This window comes from Dermacentor variabilis, chromosome 10 (assembly GCF_050947875.1).
Source record: "Dermacentor variabilis isolate Ectoservices chromosome 10, ASM5094787v1, whole genome shotgun sequence".
Classification (NCBI taxonomy): Eukaryota; Metazoa; Arthropoda; class Arachnida; order Ixodida; family Ixodidae; genus Dermacentor; species Dermacentor variabilis.
In genome coordinates, this window is record NC_134577.1 from 117,384,424 (window position 1) to 117,403,896 (window position 19,473).

At 48.0% G+C, this 19,473-nt stretch overlaps 1 protein-coding gene across 1 annotated transcript in view; it reads left to right on the plus strand.

The window, feature by feature from the left end:
- LOC142559393 (arylsulfatase B-like) overlaps nucleotides 1–19,473 on the plus strand; it is a 250,385-nt gene that overhangs the window by 31,677 nt on the left and 199,235 nt on the right. The window contains exon 3 of the mRNA XM_075670995.1: nucleotides 5,091–5,250. Within this exon, the coding sequence (XP_075527110.1) occupies nucleotides 5,091–5,250 (160 nt within the window). The remainder of the gene's footprint in view (nucleotides 1–5,090; nucleotides 5,251–19,473) is intronic.

Consider the following 19,473-nt stretch of genomic DNA (forward strand, 5'->3'; position numbering starts at 1 on the left):
CATCACATAGTACAACAGAAAATGATTTCCTCGAAGTCTGCTTTATTTCAACTTAACCCAGCTAGTCTTAGAACCAACACGCGTAGTGAATGACTCGGCCAACATTTTAGATCTGATATTAACTAACACTCAGTCTAGCGTATCTTCGATATCTTATCTACCGGCAATTAGCGACCATAAAGTAATCCAGACTGTCTTTAACTTTAGCTTTCCAAAACGAGAATGATGGAATAAAATATGCTTATACGAGAAAGGCAACTACGAAGCCATTAACAACGAACTTATACCCGCCGTGGTTGCTCAGTGGATATGGTGTTAGGCTGCTGAGCACGAGGTCGCGGGATCGAATCCCGGCCACGGCGGCCGCATTTCGATGGGGGAGAAATGCGAAAACACCCGTGTACTTTGATCCAGGTGCACGTTAAATAACGCCAGGTGCTCAAAATTTCCGTAGTCCTCCACTACGGCGTGCCTCATAATCAGAAAGTGGTTTTGGCACGTAAAACCCCATAAAAAAACAACGAACTGATGTCCTTCTACCCCACTTTCAGTACTGAATTCCGCACACTTCAAGCAAATTGGTCGATCTTCCAACAAAAATTCACCGACCTTGCTACTAACCACATTCCAGTTATTTCAGTACCGACTGACAGCAATAAACGTTAGTTCACAAAAAAATATGAACTTTAGAAAACAGGAAAAAACTAGTTTTTCGGTCGGCAAAGCAAACCAATTGTGCTGTGGCCTGGGATAAATATTACGAGGCAGAGAAAGTTTATCTTACAGCTATACACAGCGAAAAACACTCCTTTTTCCATGACACGCTGCCTCGTGTACTAGGCAATAACCCCCCCAGAAATTGTGGCAATTTCTAAACCCCACACCAGCGGATGCTATCACTATCGCCGACCATAACGATATAGTAATCCCCGAAGAAGAGTGTGCCGATGCATTTAACCGCGCGTTTTCATCAGTATTCACCACTGAACCTGGTGCTCTGTTACCTATACCTTCTTCACCTGTTCAATCTGTTATGTCAACCATCGAATTCACTGAACATGGCATAACGTCAATAATTGAAAAGCTAAACCTCTCATCAACATCAAGGGCGGATGGCATCAACTCTAAACTGTTAAAAAATACTTAACTCATCTGCGCATCGTACTTCAGATTAATCTTCTCACAGTCTTTATTCTCCTGTAGCAACACCTTCACCTAAAAGAAAGGGCAGGTCGTTCTAATCTACAAATCAGGTAACAAAAATTCACCTCTTAACTACCGACCGATTTTCCTAACCAGCGTACCCTGCAAGATAATGGAGCACGTAATTTTCACCCAAATTATGTCCTTCCTTGACACTAACAGCTTATTTCACCCATCCCAACATGGCTTCCGTAAGGGTCTATCGTGCGAAACGCTACTTGCTATGTTCGTCCATGACTTACACGTTAGTCTCGATGCTAAGAACCAAATCGATGCCATTTTTATGGATTATGCTAAAGCATTTGATAAATTACCTCACCAACCCCTAATACTCAAGCTCTCCCAGCTGAACCTGCACCCTAACATTTTAAATTGGGTTGTTCACTTTCTCACTGACCGATCACAGTCAGTGCATGTGAATAATCACACCTCCGCGCCCCTCCCTGTAACATCTGGCGTCCCACAAGGTAGCGTTCTAGGCCCCCTACTTTTTCTTATTTATACGAACGACCTTCTTCTTAATCTTTCCTCTAAAATCCGTATGTTCGCTGACGATTGTGTCATCTACCACATAATTACTAACGACTCTGATCACAGTATGTTATAAAATGACGTTAACAAAGTGCAAGACTGGTGTAACGACTGGTTAATGACCCTTAACCGCAATAAATCTAATGTGCTTCACTCGCCGCCACCAGCTCTTATAATCACCGTATAATATTACTAATACTACCTGAGAAAAAGTGGATACATTTAAATACCTCGGCGTCACCGTTCCATACGACTTAGACTGGTCTGCTCATGTAACGCGCATTGCTGCCTCCGCTAACCACACACTGGGATTCCTAAAACTCCATCTCCGCCATGCACCGCAACACGTCAAACTGCCAGCATTCAAGACACTCGTACGTCCGAAAATTGAATGCGCATCCCCCATCTGGTCACCACACCAAGCTTAGCTTATCAATGCGCTTGAAAGAATTAAGAATTGTGCGGCAAGATTAATTCATTCTTCGTATTTTTACAATACTAGCGTATCATTACTAAAAGCGCAGTCCGCTTTAAACACGCCATCATGCCGGCGTCGCATTGATTCGTTAATCCTCTTTCATAAGTTTTATTACAGTTCGCTCCATCATGCACCATATCTGTTGGCCCCGCCCCCTCGCCATTCCCAGCGTACAGGGCATTCATTGTAAGTAACCCGTCCACGCAGCCATACTACAACCTTCTCTGCATCCTTCTTTTGCCGATCATCAGCCGACTGGAACGGCCTGCCCCGTCATATACCCGAAATCACCTGGTCATCGACGTTTGCTGATAAGCTTAATACTAATAGTCTTCATTGAACTTATGTGGCCACTCATTAGAATAAACATTTGTAAACCCCACCCCTTATGTAATACCCCCATTGAGGGGTCTTCAAGGAAATAAAAGGGAAGTGAAGACATGCATAATAAATGGACGGGAGTCGAACAGTCTGCACAACTGTTGCCGCGCAACTCCACGGAAACGGAGGTGAAAAGCACGTCTCGTGACTTCACGTAACTCTGCATTGAACGTGAATGACTGCTGAACCTATTGATGTGGATATCACGGCGTGAGAAATTTGCCTTGAAAGCGATCTGGTACTGATAGGACTAAATCGGTTACGCCTGCATTATTTTTTATCTTTCCTCGTATATGCGCAGGAAGACTGAAATACTTGCAAATTCTGCAATCACGTGAAGTCACGTGACGCTCTTTTCACCTCCGTTTCCGTGGTGTTGCGTGGAAACAGTCGCACTGGCTGTTCAATTCCAGTTTGTTTAGTATGCATGTCAGTATGTTTGTGAATCACCCAATGACTCGAGAAAGTCCCGTGAAGTCACGTGACGATCTTTTTCACGGGGTCTGACGTGCTCTTCGTTGGTACCATTGCGCAGCTTCTTCTAATCGCATAGCTTCTGCGATTCTCGTTCGTGTGACACCATTGTCAGTGTGTGAATAACGTGTGGGCTTTCGAAAGTTACGCTAGAATACGTGGTACCCTTCACCAACTGGTCTGCCGTGTCTTGCGTGGGTGCCATGGCAGAGCTTCTTCGAAGACCGTTCGTTTGGTATCCGCCAGTATGGTTGGAAATTACCGAAAAGCCAGGAGAAAGTTACACAATGTCACGTGACACCCGCTACCGCGTCGTTTTCCGTGCGTGACGTGCGTGCATCGCAGAGCTTGTTCGAAGTCAGTTCATTTGAAACACATGTGAGTGTGGTTGGGAATCACGCATGGGCGAGCGAAAGATGCGCGAGGTCCCGTGACATCCTTTCCCACGTGATTTGACGTTCTGGACGTGGGTACCATCGCATAGCTTTTTATTTTCCCGTTCGTCTGATATCCATGTCTTCATGCTTGCGAATTACCCATGGGATTGTGGATGTTACATGATGTCACGCGCGTCTTTTTCACCTGGTCTCAGGCACGCTACGTGTGTATGCCCATCATCGCAGACCTTCGTCGAAGCGCGATCACTTGATATCCATGCGAGTATTGTTGGGCATCACGTGTGGGCTAGCGAAAGATACGTGAGGTCACGAGACAGCGTTTACCACGTGGTTTGACGATCGCTACGTTGTACCATCGCGTAGGTTTTACGATTCCCATTGGTTTGACACCTGTGTCAGGGCATTTGTGAATCACATGTGGGCTACCGAAAGTTCGCCAGGTCTCGCGACATCCTTTACCACGTTGTCTGACATGGTCTGCGTGGGTACTATCACAGAGCTCCTTCGAAGCCCGATCATTTAATGTCCATGTCAATATGGTTGGGAATCAGGAATAGGCTGGCGAATGTTACGTGAGGTACCGTGACGCCTTCTTCCACGAGACCTTAGATGCGCTGCGTGGTTGCAATCGCAGAGGTTGTTCGAAGCTCGTTCATTTGATATCCATGTCAACGAGGCGTAAAGAGAACAAAATGATGAGATGTGTCGTGACGCTCTTTTCAGCCTGTTTTTACCAGCTTTAGAAATCAAAGGCTTGGTGCTGGATGCCCATTTCTTTCAATGCATGACTTCAAAGCCATCAAATAGGTGCGTTTTGCATGACCTATTCATGACACTAATAAAATGTCTATAACAGTGTATTATTTCGATGATGTATCGCGCGGGAATGCATTTTCGTTGTCACATGACAGCGCTCTTCAAGAAGTCTCTTCAATTATCGTTGGTCGGCGCAAAATTATAACATTTCGTCGTTATTTTCAACTTCCTAGAACACCTGAGCAAATGCACCTTTGGATTAACTTCACTGGCGGTAGGATTACAATACGTGGCGCGTAGAATACATAATTTGGCCCTGGGATAAACGTGTGCCACTTGAAATAAATTGACTGGCGTTTGGACTAATATAGCGGGCGCCTGGATTGATTTGAGCGGGAAAGCATGTAGTGGAAGAACCGCTGCTGGTCAAACTGAATAGGGTGCACTCGGCTACGGCGCATCTAATCATTGCTATGTTGCTTTCTATCGTCGGTCAATCGGTCAGAATCAGCCAGCAGTTATGCAGTCTGTCTAGTGGTACAGCTGTGTTCAGTTTCCTTTATCAATATAAATTACCATGTATATATAAATTACCTATGTTTCAGCTATCATCTTAGTCTTAACGAATGCCTGGCTGCCCTATTTTACCTCGCTGCCCTACCTCCATGGCCTACACTACCTTCATTGTGCTGTTTGCCTGCCTGTTAGAGAAGCAACGATTCAATATAGATTCATAACAAGCAGTACCTATAGCTATAAACGGCAAACTCCCGCAGCCGTGCGAGCGCACGACCTGCTTATGTATCGCGACGAAAGCACAGCATGAAATACGATGAAAGCACAACAGTGCCGGAGCCGCGTTGTTTCAGGGCTGGGATGACGTCAGCTTCCACGGGTCCAGACAGATCCCGACGCCCAACTTGGACGCCTTGGCGTGGGATGGAGTCTTGCTCAACGGCTACTACGCGCAGCCGCTGTGCTCCCCTTCCCGGGCTGCTTTCCTCACGGGGCTCTACCCCATACGTTACGGTACGTGCAGCGTTCCTTGGCATCTGTTCAGAAGCAGTGAAATAGAGAGCAGGATATTTCGCGTTCTATCGTTAACGAAATCGCCCCGAAAAGAGAAAGGGCACTAATGCACGAAAATACCATGAAATCCGTAATGCTACACTGACGACGCCGCGTCGCATTGCGGGAGCGGAATCTGATTTCAAAAAAATTTAGATTTAATTTCCTCTACTAATGAGCCATTTTGCTCGATTTAATTATTATTAAAAGTTATTAAATGCCTTACCATTCTCCAGACTCACGCATTTCGGTTCTCTTCCCTCAGACATGCTCGACCCGATGGTGTTTTTTTTTCCCCTCAGTGGCCAGCCCATAATAGAACAGATGTTTTTTGGAGTCATTAATTTTCAGAGCGATAGCTTCCCTACTCCAGGTACAAACCTAGAAAATGCCTGGTTACGTACATCTGACATTCAAGCTAATTCTCTTTCTTTTCTATATTAATGACATTGTAAAAATATATCAGGATTGTAGATATGTTATTTATGCCGATGATTGCTCGGTGCTCGTTAAGGGAAAAAACATTGATACTGTAAGACAAAAGGGAAGTGCGTTCTGTCACAACTTGCTGATTTGGTGCCAGAACAATAGGCTAATTCTTAATGAGTCAAAAACTAAGTGTGTGTTGTTTCGCACCCCAGGTACCTTAGAAAATATAGACGACCATATTGCTCTCGGGCCATTCAAAATTAAAATAGAAAAGTTTGTTAAAATTCTAGGTGTCATTTCTTTCAGAAAACATGTCTTGGAATGAACATCTGAAAACTTTATTACCAAAATTAAGTAGAGCCGCCGGTGTATTAAGCCAGAACCGTCGCACTTTTCCAGTCAGCATTAAAAAGATGTTATATTTTGCCCTCTTTAACTCTCACTTACATTACTGCATGCTAATATGGGGAAACACGACAGCATTTAACTTGCAGAAACTCTTCCTTATTCAGAAAAAAGCGCTTAGATCAATAGAAAATTCCTCGTTCTTAGAACACACAGAACCACTCTTTCACAAACATAAAATTCTAAAAATCCACGATATATACAAATACAAATTATTAAGAACCTATAAAAACGCCACATTAGGTAGGGCGGAACTATTCCAAGAATTATCAAATCTCAGGAAAAGTATAATTTCCTACCCATTCCGATATCAACCGCCATACTACGTTCCCTCCTCGCGCACCCATTATGAGAAAGAAAAACTTGACTACGCCCTGGCAACTACACTAAATGAGCTAGACCGGAAAGGTGTGAACGTTCTGGCCCTTACTAACAAAACCTTATTTGACCTGTTTGTTTGACTTTATTGAAACTGCTTATGCTTCTAATTGTTCTCGTAATTGTCATTTGTGATCGGACTGCCTGATCGTTTATTTGCTGATATGTTTATATAACTGAATCAAGATAATAAATCGTCGTGTCACTGCTGTTGTACGGGTGGCTAGAGCTTAGTCAAGCTGCACAGATGCAGCTTTTTTCTCTGGCCCCCTATTTTCGCAGTAACAATGTACTGTCTGCGGCGAAAATAAAACTTGATTGGTTGATTGATTGATTGATTGATTGATTGATTGATTGATAAGCCACTACCGGCGACTGGTGCGTGGGCGCCCATATCTAGAAAGCGATATGCGATGTGGACAAGCTATGTGGTCGCGCGGGCCTCATCGTCAACGCGATCTGCTATGTGGGCAAAATGCGCCGGGTGCTGGTAGCTTCGTATGCGCTGTGCTTCCGACGCTCGCGTTGAAGCCAGACGCAGCATGAAGGTCGTCAATTCGATCGCTGCTGTTGCCGCGCCGAGCAGCGTCTGTGTGTTGTCTTGTAGTGCAATTGTAGACGCGGTAGTTGCTGATGGCGCCGAGCAACGTCTGTGTCCTTTCCCAAAGCAAGCAAAACCGTGCTATTGCTCGACAAACTTGATTTAATCCCGTTCAAGCACGCCTATTTTATTGCGACAGAACTTACATGGACACTCCAGGCGCATTTCTTCCATCGCCGTCGCGTGAGGTTCCGTATGAGTAAAAAATTGGAGGACGCTTAATCTTCGCCTTCAAGAGTGGAACGCCACAGCGTTCCCGTCGACCCGCCAAGGGGTGTAAGAATGGGCTACGGCGCAGCGACTACGCGCCCCGCATCGGACGCGGTGAGCGTCGAGCAACGCAGCGTTCGGCGCGACAACGAAATGTGCGCCTGAGCAAGCGACGCACGCCTGAGCCTTAGAAACAGCTCGTTTCTAAGGCAACACCGCGTTCACTAGAGGCGCTTTTGTACCGCTTTGAAGCATCGAACTCGTGGCTAAAATAAAGAAAAAAAAAAAGAACTCGTGGCTCAGTGGTAACGTCTCCGTCTCACACTCCGGAGACCCTGGTTTCATTCCCACCCAGCCCATCTTGCAAATTCTTTTTTATTCATGAAGTGCCTGCTGGGATTTATCGCTCACGGCCAACGCCGCCGACACCGACGCCGCCGACACCGGCTTTTCTGCGACACGAACTCCTTAACGCTATCGCGTTAAAACGTGTGAGGGTGAGCTGGCGAACGAGCTTCAATCTGGCGTGCGCGAGCGAGGAACGCCACCTAGATGTGTGCCATCTCCTGTGGCGCGCGAGGCAGGGAATCAGGCGAGGGAGGAGGGGCGGTTCTCGTTGTGCTACCAGACACCTTTGGCGGACGCCGTAGGGAGGCGTTGCCGGTGCTCGTGTGTCTGAGCACCGGTGAAGTGTCGGTGAAGTGAGGGAAGCTCGCAAGTAAAATTGAGTATGAAGAACGGCTGAGGAATATGCAAGAAAGTAAAATGGGTTGGGAGAGCGTTCAGGTATCTGTACAGGAATAACATTGATTGACAGTGGAGGAAAAGAACTAGAAAGCTTACCAGCAAGTATGCGGCCTGTAGGGTGGGCAACACAGCAACAAAGAAGGTCAAGCGGAAACTCAGAGAGGCTGAAACAATCTCATGGGTGGCGGCGGCAATAGAAAAGAAACCTGCCATGAGTAACTTCTTAAGAGGAAAAAACGAAATCAGGAAGGAGGCCATTTATGATAACTCAAAGAGAAGCTCATTGCTTTTAGAGGAGAGATCGGGGTGCCTTAGAACACGCACTTATAAAGCGAGATATAAGAAGGAAGAAGAAGGATGTGCTTGCTGCGGTAAAGCTAGGGAAACGACGCAGCATGTTTTATTAGAATGTGAACTCTACACAGCGGTCGACTTAGTCACCACTGGCCTCCTTGAAGCCCTTGGGTTCAGCGAGAGCAGTGGTAAAGCAAACATGTCCGCAATAGGCATTAGTAAGAGGCGATTGGAGGATTGGTGGAAGAAAAGTAGGGAAACGACAAAAGGCGGAGACGTACAAAAGCACAGTTCGCAATAGGGGATCAAAAAATTTGGGCGTGATAGTTCATAGCGTTTTTCTTTTCTCTTTTTTCATTGTTTAACCTAGGTAGGGCATTAGGCAGTATAATAGCAAAAGCTTGGTGGCGCAACCCACCGCCCCGTCCCAAAGGGGACGCTCATAACATCCATCCATCCATCCATCCATCCATGTCTTGAAAGCGATCTGCGACGTAGCCAAAGTGCGCGCTCGCGCGCTTCTCATCTTCAAGGCGATCCGCCATGTTTGCAGAGTGCGCATAGTACCGGTAGCTTCGTATGCGCTGCGCTTTCGACGTTTCGTTCACGTTGAAGCGACAGATGCACGGAGGTCAATTGGCTCGCGGCTGCTGCCGCGATTCCTAACTCCAGCGTTTTCACATACAGTTACCACTGTCATCGAATTAGATGTGTTCATGGTTACCTGTCCGCGCGTGACACCGGGCTGGTTATTTGAGTTAGAACACTTGACGGGGTGGTTGGTTTGAATCCATGATAGAATGTGTAAACGCGACTAAACAAGAACGTAGAAAGAAGCAGACACACAAAGACAGTGCTGTCTCTGTGCCTATGTGTATGTTGCTTTCTACTTCCTCGTTGAGTCACGCTTACACATTCCATCACTGTAAGTTTAGATAGTAAGCGAATGTTTACAAATTTAAACGGCCGATAAAACTACTATCCTTACTTCGTACAGCTATCTACTAATTTGCTATCGCAATCGGTGCTTCGCCTGTCAGGCGGAACTGCGATTTCTTTTTTACAGCGAGGCTGTTAAGGGATAGTTAGCCCAATATCGAAGCCGTGTGTAAAAAAAAAAAAAAAAACAATTATAGTGATCGAGATTGGCTCCAGCGTCGTCGTCCTCTTCCACAGCTGTATCGTGCCACTGCTCCCGCGTACGTCACCGTCATTATTTATTTATTTATTTATTTATTTATTTATTTATTTATTTATTTATAAGCAGAAAGACGTAGCCAATAAATGAGCAAGACCTAAACGAGCTGTGGGGATTTCACCAGTGATAAACACCGGGGCCGCACGTTTGAGCTTCGCTGGTTAGCCATCTGTACGGAGTGCTTGGGCTGATAAGTTTTTTGTTATTCCGCCAAACTACTCCTCGGTATACATAGCCGGAAAGTGCGTTTGGCATGAAAACGACGAAGCGAAGTGTTCCACTGCCGCTGTGAACATTTATGTTTACGCATACTTATGCTTTTTTTTTTTTTGAGATAGCCAGGACATTAGGCAAGATAAGAAAGAGAGCTTGGTGGCGCAACCCACAACCCCGTGTCAAAGGTTACTCTCGTAGCATTCATTCATTCATTCTATATGAACAGTAGCGCTGTAGTGCTACGGAGGCTAGAAGCATGGATGAAGGAAAAATGTAGGAGGGAGCATACCGCAACGCGGTTGAAGCCAAACTGGTCGGCCCAACTCGTGATCGCATGTCAAAGTGCGCGGTTAGTTTTAATTTTCCCGCTCTGCAGGCAGAGTCACGGCAGGGCAGCTATATATGCCCCAATAGGACAAGCATGAGCTTCCGCTATTGTTCCATTGGTTGACGTGCACCGTTGCATCTATTAGCCTCAAACAACTTACCCTGTTACACATTTCTGCAGAGTATGGAGATACTGTATACGTGTATACCCAATGCTCTGTCACACCATATGCCTCCACTGCAGCCTTCGCCTTTCCACATATGATCATCGCTCGGCGGTTTACACTACACCATAGATCAACATCAACTGCCGCAGAACTTGGTGCTATCCCGGAGGCACTTCGATTTCTCTCCGAGGATCCTCCTCACGCATGGACGATATTCTGCGATTGCAAGCCAGCTCTTCAAACGATGGACTGTCCTCAGACGGGGCCCGTATTATTCAATGGCTATAGAAATTACAGAGCACCTCGACCGCGCCACTAGAAATGGCCACAATGTCACCTTTCCGTGGATACCCTCACGCTGTGGGGGGGACCGATAGGCGGCGTCGAGGTGTGCAGCAGCACCCGCTTCGAGCTCCGCAATATTCATGTTTTTCGTTGGTTGCAGTTCCAGTAACCGACCGAAATTGTGTATCATCAGAATCGTGAACGTCTACGGAACCCAGGAACACCATCCCCTTGGACCTAGGCCCGTTTCCGGCGGCTCCACAATTTCGAGAAGCTACCAGGTACGCGGCGTCCGAGCGAGCATACATCGGAGCTAAGGAGCGGCGGCGGCCGCCGCGTCGCGTTGGTGCAGCGTCTGGCACAAGACACCGACGCATATGGCGTCTCAAGAAATCGCTTCTGTTGCGGCGGGCGCCTCGAATGGCGCGCCGTCCCAACCGAAACCCGGTACGGAGGAAGACGGCATGGATTTTTCCGAAGCCTTAACTCCTTGTAAAGGTGAAACTAATACAACGCTTCTCACGGACGCTGAGGACCTGCGGCGGTTTACGAGAGAACCCGACGAAGAGGGATGGCAGACGGTGCTAACGCTCCGCCAAAAACGGCAGCAAGCGAAGGAACGCCTGCAGGCGAAACGGAACGAGCCTTCGCAGAAGGAACAGAACTCACCCCCCATCCGCCGACGCAGGGTGCGACGGAACAAGTTACCACCACTGTCGCGGGATGACTTCAAGATCATTCTCCGCCTGCACCAAGGACTGCCGTTGAAAACTCTAACCAGTCCGATGCTCGCAGAAGCAGTGATCACGGCCTGCCACAACAAAGTAAAGCGTGAGGATTTTATACTGCGCATAAAACAGGGCTCAAACATAGCAATAGTCTCGACGTCTGAGGAAGAGACAGCTAATCTCCTACGCAAGATCACAGCTCTCACAGTCAATGTCAAGACGCACGCGTTCAATGCGTACGCTACCACAGGAGAAGGCGCCTTCAGAGGTGTCATTCATGGACTCCCGCCGCACACGCCCGGAGAGACGATCAAGGCAAACCTCCGAGTCCGTACCCAGGGCATCGAGATAATCCAGGCAAGAATGCTAGGGGACTCGAAGAGCGCAGTCATCACATTCCTCGGCACGGTCCTACCGCGGTTCGTCTACTATTGCGGTGGGGAAATGGCGTGTCATCCGTACCGCAACTCGGTGCAGGTTTGCAAGATTTGTCACAGCGTCGGCCACCGCACGGACGTTTGCCCGCAACCGGACACAAAAGTGTGTGGAATCTGTGGGGCGCTCGAGCTCGAAGACGGACACGAGTGCTCACCGCAATGTGCCGCGTGCGGGGGGCAGCACTTCACGGGCGACCGAAGCTGCAAAAAACGCCTTAAGCAAACACGACCACAAAGCCGACCGAGAAGCGGAGCGCACAGAGCTGCCCAACAACACCGACCCCGGTGGTTTGCAACAGAAGACGAAGAATTGGAGCTCAGTGACTTTCCGGAGCTCCCTCAACGGCAAGAGGGGACCCCCTCCAAACTCAGTCAAGCAGGAACATCGAGATCCAGATCGAGATCGCGTACCAGGCGGCGGAGTCGTCAGAGATCTAGATCAACATCCCGGGCACGCAATGTCAAGCCTCTAGCACCCAAACAGGAGAGGGCTCCGCAGGCTAAACATCAGACGGCGGCCATCGCCACACAACAGGTAAGCTGGGCGCGAATAGTGTCTCCCACTGCCGATCCAGTAACTCAGAGTCCAGCCTGTCAAAAAATCTTAGAGGAGAACAGAATTTTAAAGGACAGTCTTGCAGAAATTCGAAGGGAGCTAGCTGATTTGAAACAAAAAAATGAGCCCCACACCAACAAAGCCAAGCCAGGAGAAAACAAGAGCGCGAACACACAGGTGACAGGAAAAGAGGATAAACTGGATACCATAGCCCGACAAGTCCAGCTTCTTTTCGCAGAGCTGTACAGGCTCAAACGACAGATAGAGGACTCTTCTTCTCATGCCACGAAAGAAGGACCGCACAAACGAAAATATGCCAGCCCAGGAACTCCTGCACGCAGGCCTAAAGAGAGGGAGCTGACCGACAGCGAAAGTACTATAGATGGCTAATCGCCACACGAGAGTAGCCGAAAACCTCGAGGTCTGGCAGTGGAACTGCAGGGCTCTTAGAACTAAACACGCATCACTTTTGAGTTTTATAGATGCGACGCCTGTTTCTCCGGATATAATATGCATACAAGAACCAGGCAAGAAGATACCGAACCTCAGAGGATACAAGATGCACACGCACCCTGACCATCCTCAGATAGCAGCACTGACACGGGCGGACGTAGCGGTGAGCGTGGACTACGTCCCTAACTGCGGTGTCCAACATCAGGTTCTCACGGTCTGGCCATGTAGACGCTGCAAACCAAAAACAGTTATTGGCAACGTCTATAGCCCAACTAGGGATAGGAAGGCAAAGTTCGAAGTGCTAGTGACGGCCGCATTGCGCAAAGTGAAAAGCAACGACCGGGTAATTATCCTAGGGGACTTTAACGCTCCGCAATCTGATTAGGGCTATGATCGAGGCACACCTAAGGGCCAAAGGCTAGCCGACCTCGCGGAGGGGCATGAGCTGGTCCTGCTGACGCGACCGGGTGAACCAACCAGAACGGGAAACAGTGTAGCCAAAGATACCACGCCGGACCTAACTTTCAGCAACAATGACAGAGGTGTTACCTGGACCAACCTTGGCGAAGACCTTGGCAGTGATCACTGCATTATTAGCGTCTCAGTTAACACGACGCGGGTTCACCATAGATTAGGAAAGGCCACCATAACCGATTGGACAGCTTATAGACAGAAGCAAAGGCAAGCCACACCGTGCGATAGTGCTACAGAATGGACGGAATTCATTAGGAAAATACGCAGAAGCACTACACGGGAAATATCGACAACAGTCGAAACACCGGCAGTTGACAGGCATCTACTACACCTGTGGGAAGCGCGGAGAAGTCTGACCAAACGTTGGAAAAGACACAGACACAATAGAAAACTCAGGATCAGGATAGCCAGGCTTGCGCAGGAAGCCAGTGAGTACGCGCAGCAGCTGCAAGACACCAATTTCCTTCAGTTTTGTGATGCACTCAAAGGAACGCTTAGCACAAAGCGAACATGGGCTATTCTGCGCAGTATGATAGATCCGATAGGAACACGGACCACCACAAACAGAACACTGAAATTAATTGAAAATGAACGCAATGGCACGGCCGATGCCCTTATTGAGGACCTTAAGAGCGTCTACATAGGAGTACCGGACACAACATCTGTCCCATACAACTATGAGGGACCAGATAACGCGAAGCTGGACGCACCCATAACAACGGCAGAGCTCTATGCAGCCGCACAATCTTTCCGGAAGAACACTGCACCTGGTCCGGACCACATTACAAATGCGATTCTGCGCAACCTGAGTCAGGAATCACTGCGGCAGCTTGCGACCTATTTCAACGATAATGTATGGTCCGACGACGGGGCACTACCACAAGAATGGAAAGAGGCTACTATCATACTCATACCGAAACCGGCTAAACCCAGAGATCTGCAAAATTTGAGACCAATATCGCTCACGTCGTGTGCAGGGAAGCTTTTTGAGAAGGTGATCCAAACACGACTGAGCAACTACATCGAGCGGAATGAATTTTTTCCCCACTCTATGCTCGGCTTCAGGCCACACGTCTCGGCACAGGACGCCTTTCTTATGCTCCGCGACGAAGTTTTGGACCCGCCACGAAACAAAGAAGCCAGGATAGTTGTGGCGCTCGATGTCAAAAAAGCATTTGACACGATCTCTCACGAAGCAATCCTCCAAGGTCTGGAAGACATAGGTTGCGGAAGAAGGGTGTTTCGGTACGTCCTTACTTTCCTTCCCGACAGGAAGGCAACGATTGGGTTGGACAGTACGCGCTCTGACGTCTTTGCGATGCCCAACCGAGGAACTCCACAGGGCTGAATGTTGTCACCGCTTCTATTCAATGTCGGGATGAGGCGACTGGCCCTAGAACTGGAGCAAGCACGGGAACTCGGATGTGCGATCTACGCCGATGACATAACGTTGTGGGCACACCGGGGTTCCTACGGAGAAAAACAAGACCTATTACAGGAGGCCATAGACAAGGTAGTAAACTTCACCAAGCACGCGGGTATGACGTGCGCACCCGAAAAATCAGGGTTCATGTGCGTACGCAGCAAGCGTCATAAGAAAACTGCCACACCAAGGATATACTTACATCTCGACGGCAAGGCGATTCGTGAGGTCGCCCAAATGAGAGTGCTTGGCTTACTTATGCAAGAGAATGGCAACGTCGATGCCACAATTCGGAGCTTAAAACCAATCGTTAAGAGTGTGGCACGTATGATATGGCGAGTTGGACGCAGCCGCAACGGACTCGCGGAAGAAGAAACTATCAGGCTGGTGCAAGCATTTGCGATTAGCCGCATTACTTACGGCCTGCCGTTCCAAAAACTTAACCAAACTGAAATGAAGAAGGTGGACACCCTTATCAGAACGGCACACAAATCTGCTCTGGGACTCCCGAACACAGTCAGCATGGAGCGCCTGGAGCGGTTGGGTATTTACAACAAATATGAAGAACATGCCCCTGCAGTTCTGATATCGCAAAGAGAAAGGCTGAGCTCTACGCCCCAGGGCCGCTCTATTCTCCAAAGACTGGGATACAACGCTCGACCCCTGTTCTGCGGAGACGAAACAGACTTGATGTCACGAGATTTGAGGGAGCACGTCCATGTGTCACCTATATATACCAAGATACATGAGTGCCAGGTACCACGCAGGCCGCAGACAGGCCAGGACGAGGACTCTGCAGAAGCGATTCGGCAAGGATCCGGCCGTCTACTACACGGACGCGAGTGCAACCAGTCGCAGGGACTTCTACGCGATCGCCGCAACTAACAGAGTCACCACGATAACCGCTACGGTCAAGACTACCTCGGTATGCACAGCAGAGGCAGCGGCAATAGCGCTGGCGATACGAGACGCCGATTTCAAGGGTCAGTCGGCTCATGTGCTTACAGACTCGCAGGCAGCGTGTCGACTCTTCATGCGGGGAATGCTACCGCGCAGTGCCCAAAGAACACTCGGCTCACGACTGGACCTGGACCACGGCATTACATGGTGCCCCGCGCACAACGGACTCGACGGGAACGAAAGGGCAGACCGCATAGCTCGAGGAAGCAACGACCGAGCAGCGGCCAGAACCCTAGAGGAACCACTGTCCGCAGTGCGCGACATATTAGAGAATCAGAGGAGGGAGAGACGGACCTACGGCCCTCCGCACTGCAAACTAAATAGAAGACAAGCTCAAGACTGGCGTCGCATACAAACAAATCCATACCCACACCTAAACCTCTTACACAAGAAGCACCCGACACATTACGCCGACACTTGCCCGTGGTGCGGCGCAAAACCGACGCTGGCCCACATAACGTGGGAATGTACGGCGCGGCCAACCAACGTCAATTCAGCTTTTCTAAGCGTCACAGACTTCGTACGGCAGTGGGAGGCACTACTCGCAAGCGAGGATCAGGGGAGCCAATTGGCCCTCCTGGACCAAGCTCAGCGAGCCGCAAGAGCCAGTGGAGCCCTGGACTGAGGACCCCACCCAGACCTGCCATAACTCCGATCAACTGAACAATAAAGTTTTTTTCTCTCTCTCTCTCTTCACGCTGTGGCGTGATGGGGCACGAACAGGCAGACGCTGAAGCGAGAGCTGCTTTAGATAATGCTTCTGAAGTGCGCATATACCGATCTCACGAACAGACACAAACGCCCTACTTCGTCGCGCATTACGCAACCGTACGTCGGAACACTGGACCCAAGCAGATCGACGACACCAGTGACTACACAAATGGGACCAAGAAATGAAATTCGTGTGCCTCACAGGCTCAAAACGTGAACAAGGTGAATGCAGGAGCCAACGTTTCGACAAGTGGACTTGTCTTCTTCAAGGCAACGTATGCTTTCCTCGCCACAGTATATATAGGCGGTGTTCTTCTAAAGGGGAGAGGGTATGAGGCGGGAGGATCAGGAAACGAGGGAAAAATGTGTTAGCGTGTCGAATTGAGAGTAAAGGAGCGCTGTGCACAAGGTCAGAGCCAGGGCACCCCCCCGGTTTGTCAACGCGCGCGCGTTAGCCGGCGTGTCAAGACCGTCTGACACGCCGGCTGACAAAAAAAAAAGGGGGGGGGGGGATACGCGAAGAAATCAAGCTAAGTGTTGTTGCCTATAGCTTGAAGTTTACCATAGTGAATAGATTCTAAAGCTCCCTTTGAAACGTTTATGCCTATTGGTTGCAATGTCTTGAACTTATGGCTAAGGTATGATTCCCTGTATTTTCTTTCCCGATCAGAACGGAAATTTGACTGTAGGATGTAGAGTTTAAGTTCATCAAAGTTATGACCTGGTTGGTTGAAATGCTCGGCGACGGCTTTGGGAAGCTTTTTAGCTGTGTCCGCGCGATGTCCGTTTAATCTGACGTTCATTGATTGTCCTGTTTCACCGATATATTGTTTCTTACACAGGGAACATTCAAGCGTATAAATCACATCCGAACTTGTACAAGTGAAGCTATATTTGACTTCATGTGTATAAATATTTGCAGTGCTTTTAATTTTAATGTCACTTTGAAGGTGCCTGCAAGTTTTGTACCTTGGGCGACAAGCTTTTATTACGGGGGAATGCTGTTGGCTGACTTTTGCGTGCACTAACATGTCTTTAATGTTCTTGTTTCGGCGATAGGTAACCCTGGGTACATCCGGGAACGCTTTTCGCAGACGCTCGTTACTTGATAATATTGGGTGTAATTTTCTTAGGAGGTTGTTTATGTTTGGGAGTGCATTAGAATATTTTGTTATAAAGGCCGGCGGTCTGTCAGATTCTAATGTGGGCTGTCTCTTCGCCAATTCTGACGGTCTCTCCAATCTTAACGCGGCATCATAAGCTCTATCGAGAGCAACTTGGGGATAGTTCCTTTCTGCTAGCGTTTATTTAAGGTCATTTAGGTGGTGGATATAATCGTGGTCTTCGCTGCAGATTCTTCTTATACGTTTTGCTTGTCCGACAAAAATTCCCTGCTTGCAATGTCGCGGGTGACGACTGTTGTAGTCTAAATATTGCTGGCTATCTGTAGGCTTCCGGTAAAGTGTCGTTCTCAGTTTTCCACTTTCTATGTAGACCGTCGTGTCCAGGAAGTTGATTTGACTAGGAGAGTGGTGAGCAGTACATTTAATACTCGGGTGGAAGCGACTGAAATGGCTAATTAAGTCGGTTAAGGCGCTTGTGCCCTGTTACCATATTATAAGTATGTCGTCGATGTAACGAAGGTAGGTGTGGGGTATTAAAGGGTAGGATTTCAGCAGGTCTGCTTCAAGCTGTCCCATGAAAATGTTCGCATACGTGGGAGCGAATGGCGTACCCATGCTAGTGCGAAAATTTGCAGGTAGTGTACAGAATCGAATTCGAAATAGTTGAGCGTGAGAACTAACCTAAGGAGCGATAAGTAAACTTCAGGAGCGTGCGCTTGGGGATTGATTGCGAGGTATCTAGAAACGGCTTCGATTCCTTCACTCATGGGAAAGTTGGTGTAAAGGGCAGAAACATACAAAGTGACTAGAATAGCGCGGTCGGAAAGGATTTCGTTGGCGTTGGTGCCGTCGATAATTCGAAGGAAGTGCGGCGTGTCTTGAACGAAAGATGGGAGGGCGGTGGGTATGTTTGACAGGTGGTGATTGAAGAATTTAGATAGTGACTCAGTAGGTGTGTTGTTATTAGACACAATAGGCCGACCTGGGATTTCTGCTGTAAATATTTCTTCGACCGGAACTTTATGTATTTTAGGAAGAAGATAAAAGCGGCCTGCTGTTTTGTTCTTGGGTATCATGAAGCGATATTCAGATTGCGTAATTAGTTCCCTGGACAGGAGCTCCGCTATTGTGCTTATCACAATATTGCTGTAATCTGAAGTTGGGTTAGAGTCGAGTTTTCTGTAATGGGTGTGGTTGCTCAGTTGTTTAGAGGCCTCATTCTTGTACTTTTCTATAGGCCAGATTACGATACTGCCGCCTTTGTCTGCTGGTTTTATTACAATATCATTACTTTTCGCAAGTTCTTTAAGGATTTGGTGTTGAGTGGGGGTCAATTTTTTGCGTTTCCGGCAATGTCGCGTTGACTCTAGAATTTCCTTTCATATCAGTTTTAAGTATAAATCGAGCTCTGGGCACTGTTCGGTTTCCGATGTCCACGTGCTAGGTGGTCTAAGAGAGTCTCTATCTTCTTTTCCTACATCTGGTCTACCGAAAAAGAACTCCTTGATGCGCATGCGTGGTGAAAACTCTGTTATATCTTTGTGGAGTTCGTATTCGTTTACTGCGTTGTTCGTCGGCCAAAACGTTAGACCACGTTTCAGGAGATCAACTTCTTCGGGACTTAGACTCTGGGATATGTCTACTACATTGCTGCAGTGCTCTGGATGCTCGCCTGTAGGACTGTCGGTGGAGCTACGTGCTGCAGGGGTTACATTAGTTTCTTTGGGTGGATCTGCAGTTCTAATGTCTTTGCGCTGGTGTTTGTCTAGTAATTTTACCTCCTCAGTTTGGACGAATTGTTTAAGTTCTCTTCTTTCCGGTTCAGTTAACTTTATGCTGTCGAGTTGATAAGAGATTATCATAAGTTGTTCTTTGCAGTGTTCTTCGAGAATGTCAATAAGGGAGAGCGATGCATTTTCTAGGACAGCATTCGACTTTAATAATAGCCTGGAGGGTAAAGAACCGAGGGCGCATCTAATCTTAATTCTGAGACCTATTGGGATTTTCCTCTGTTTAATGCAGCTAGTGTAAGTTTTTAGGTGAAATCTGTAATTTGTTTGC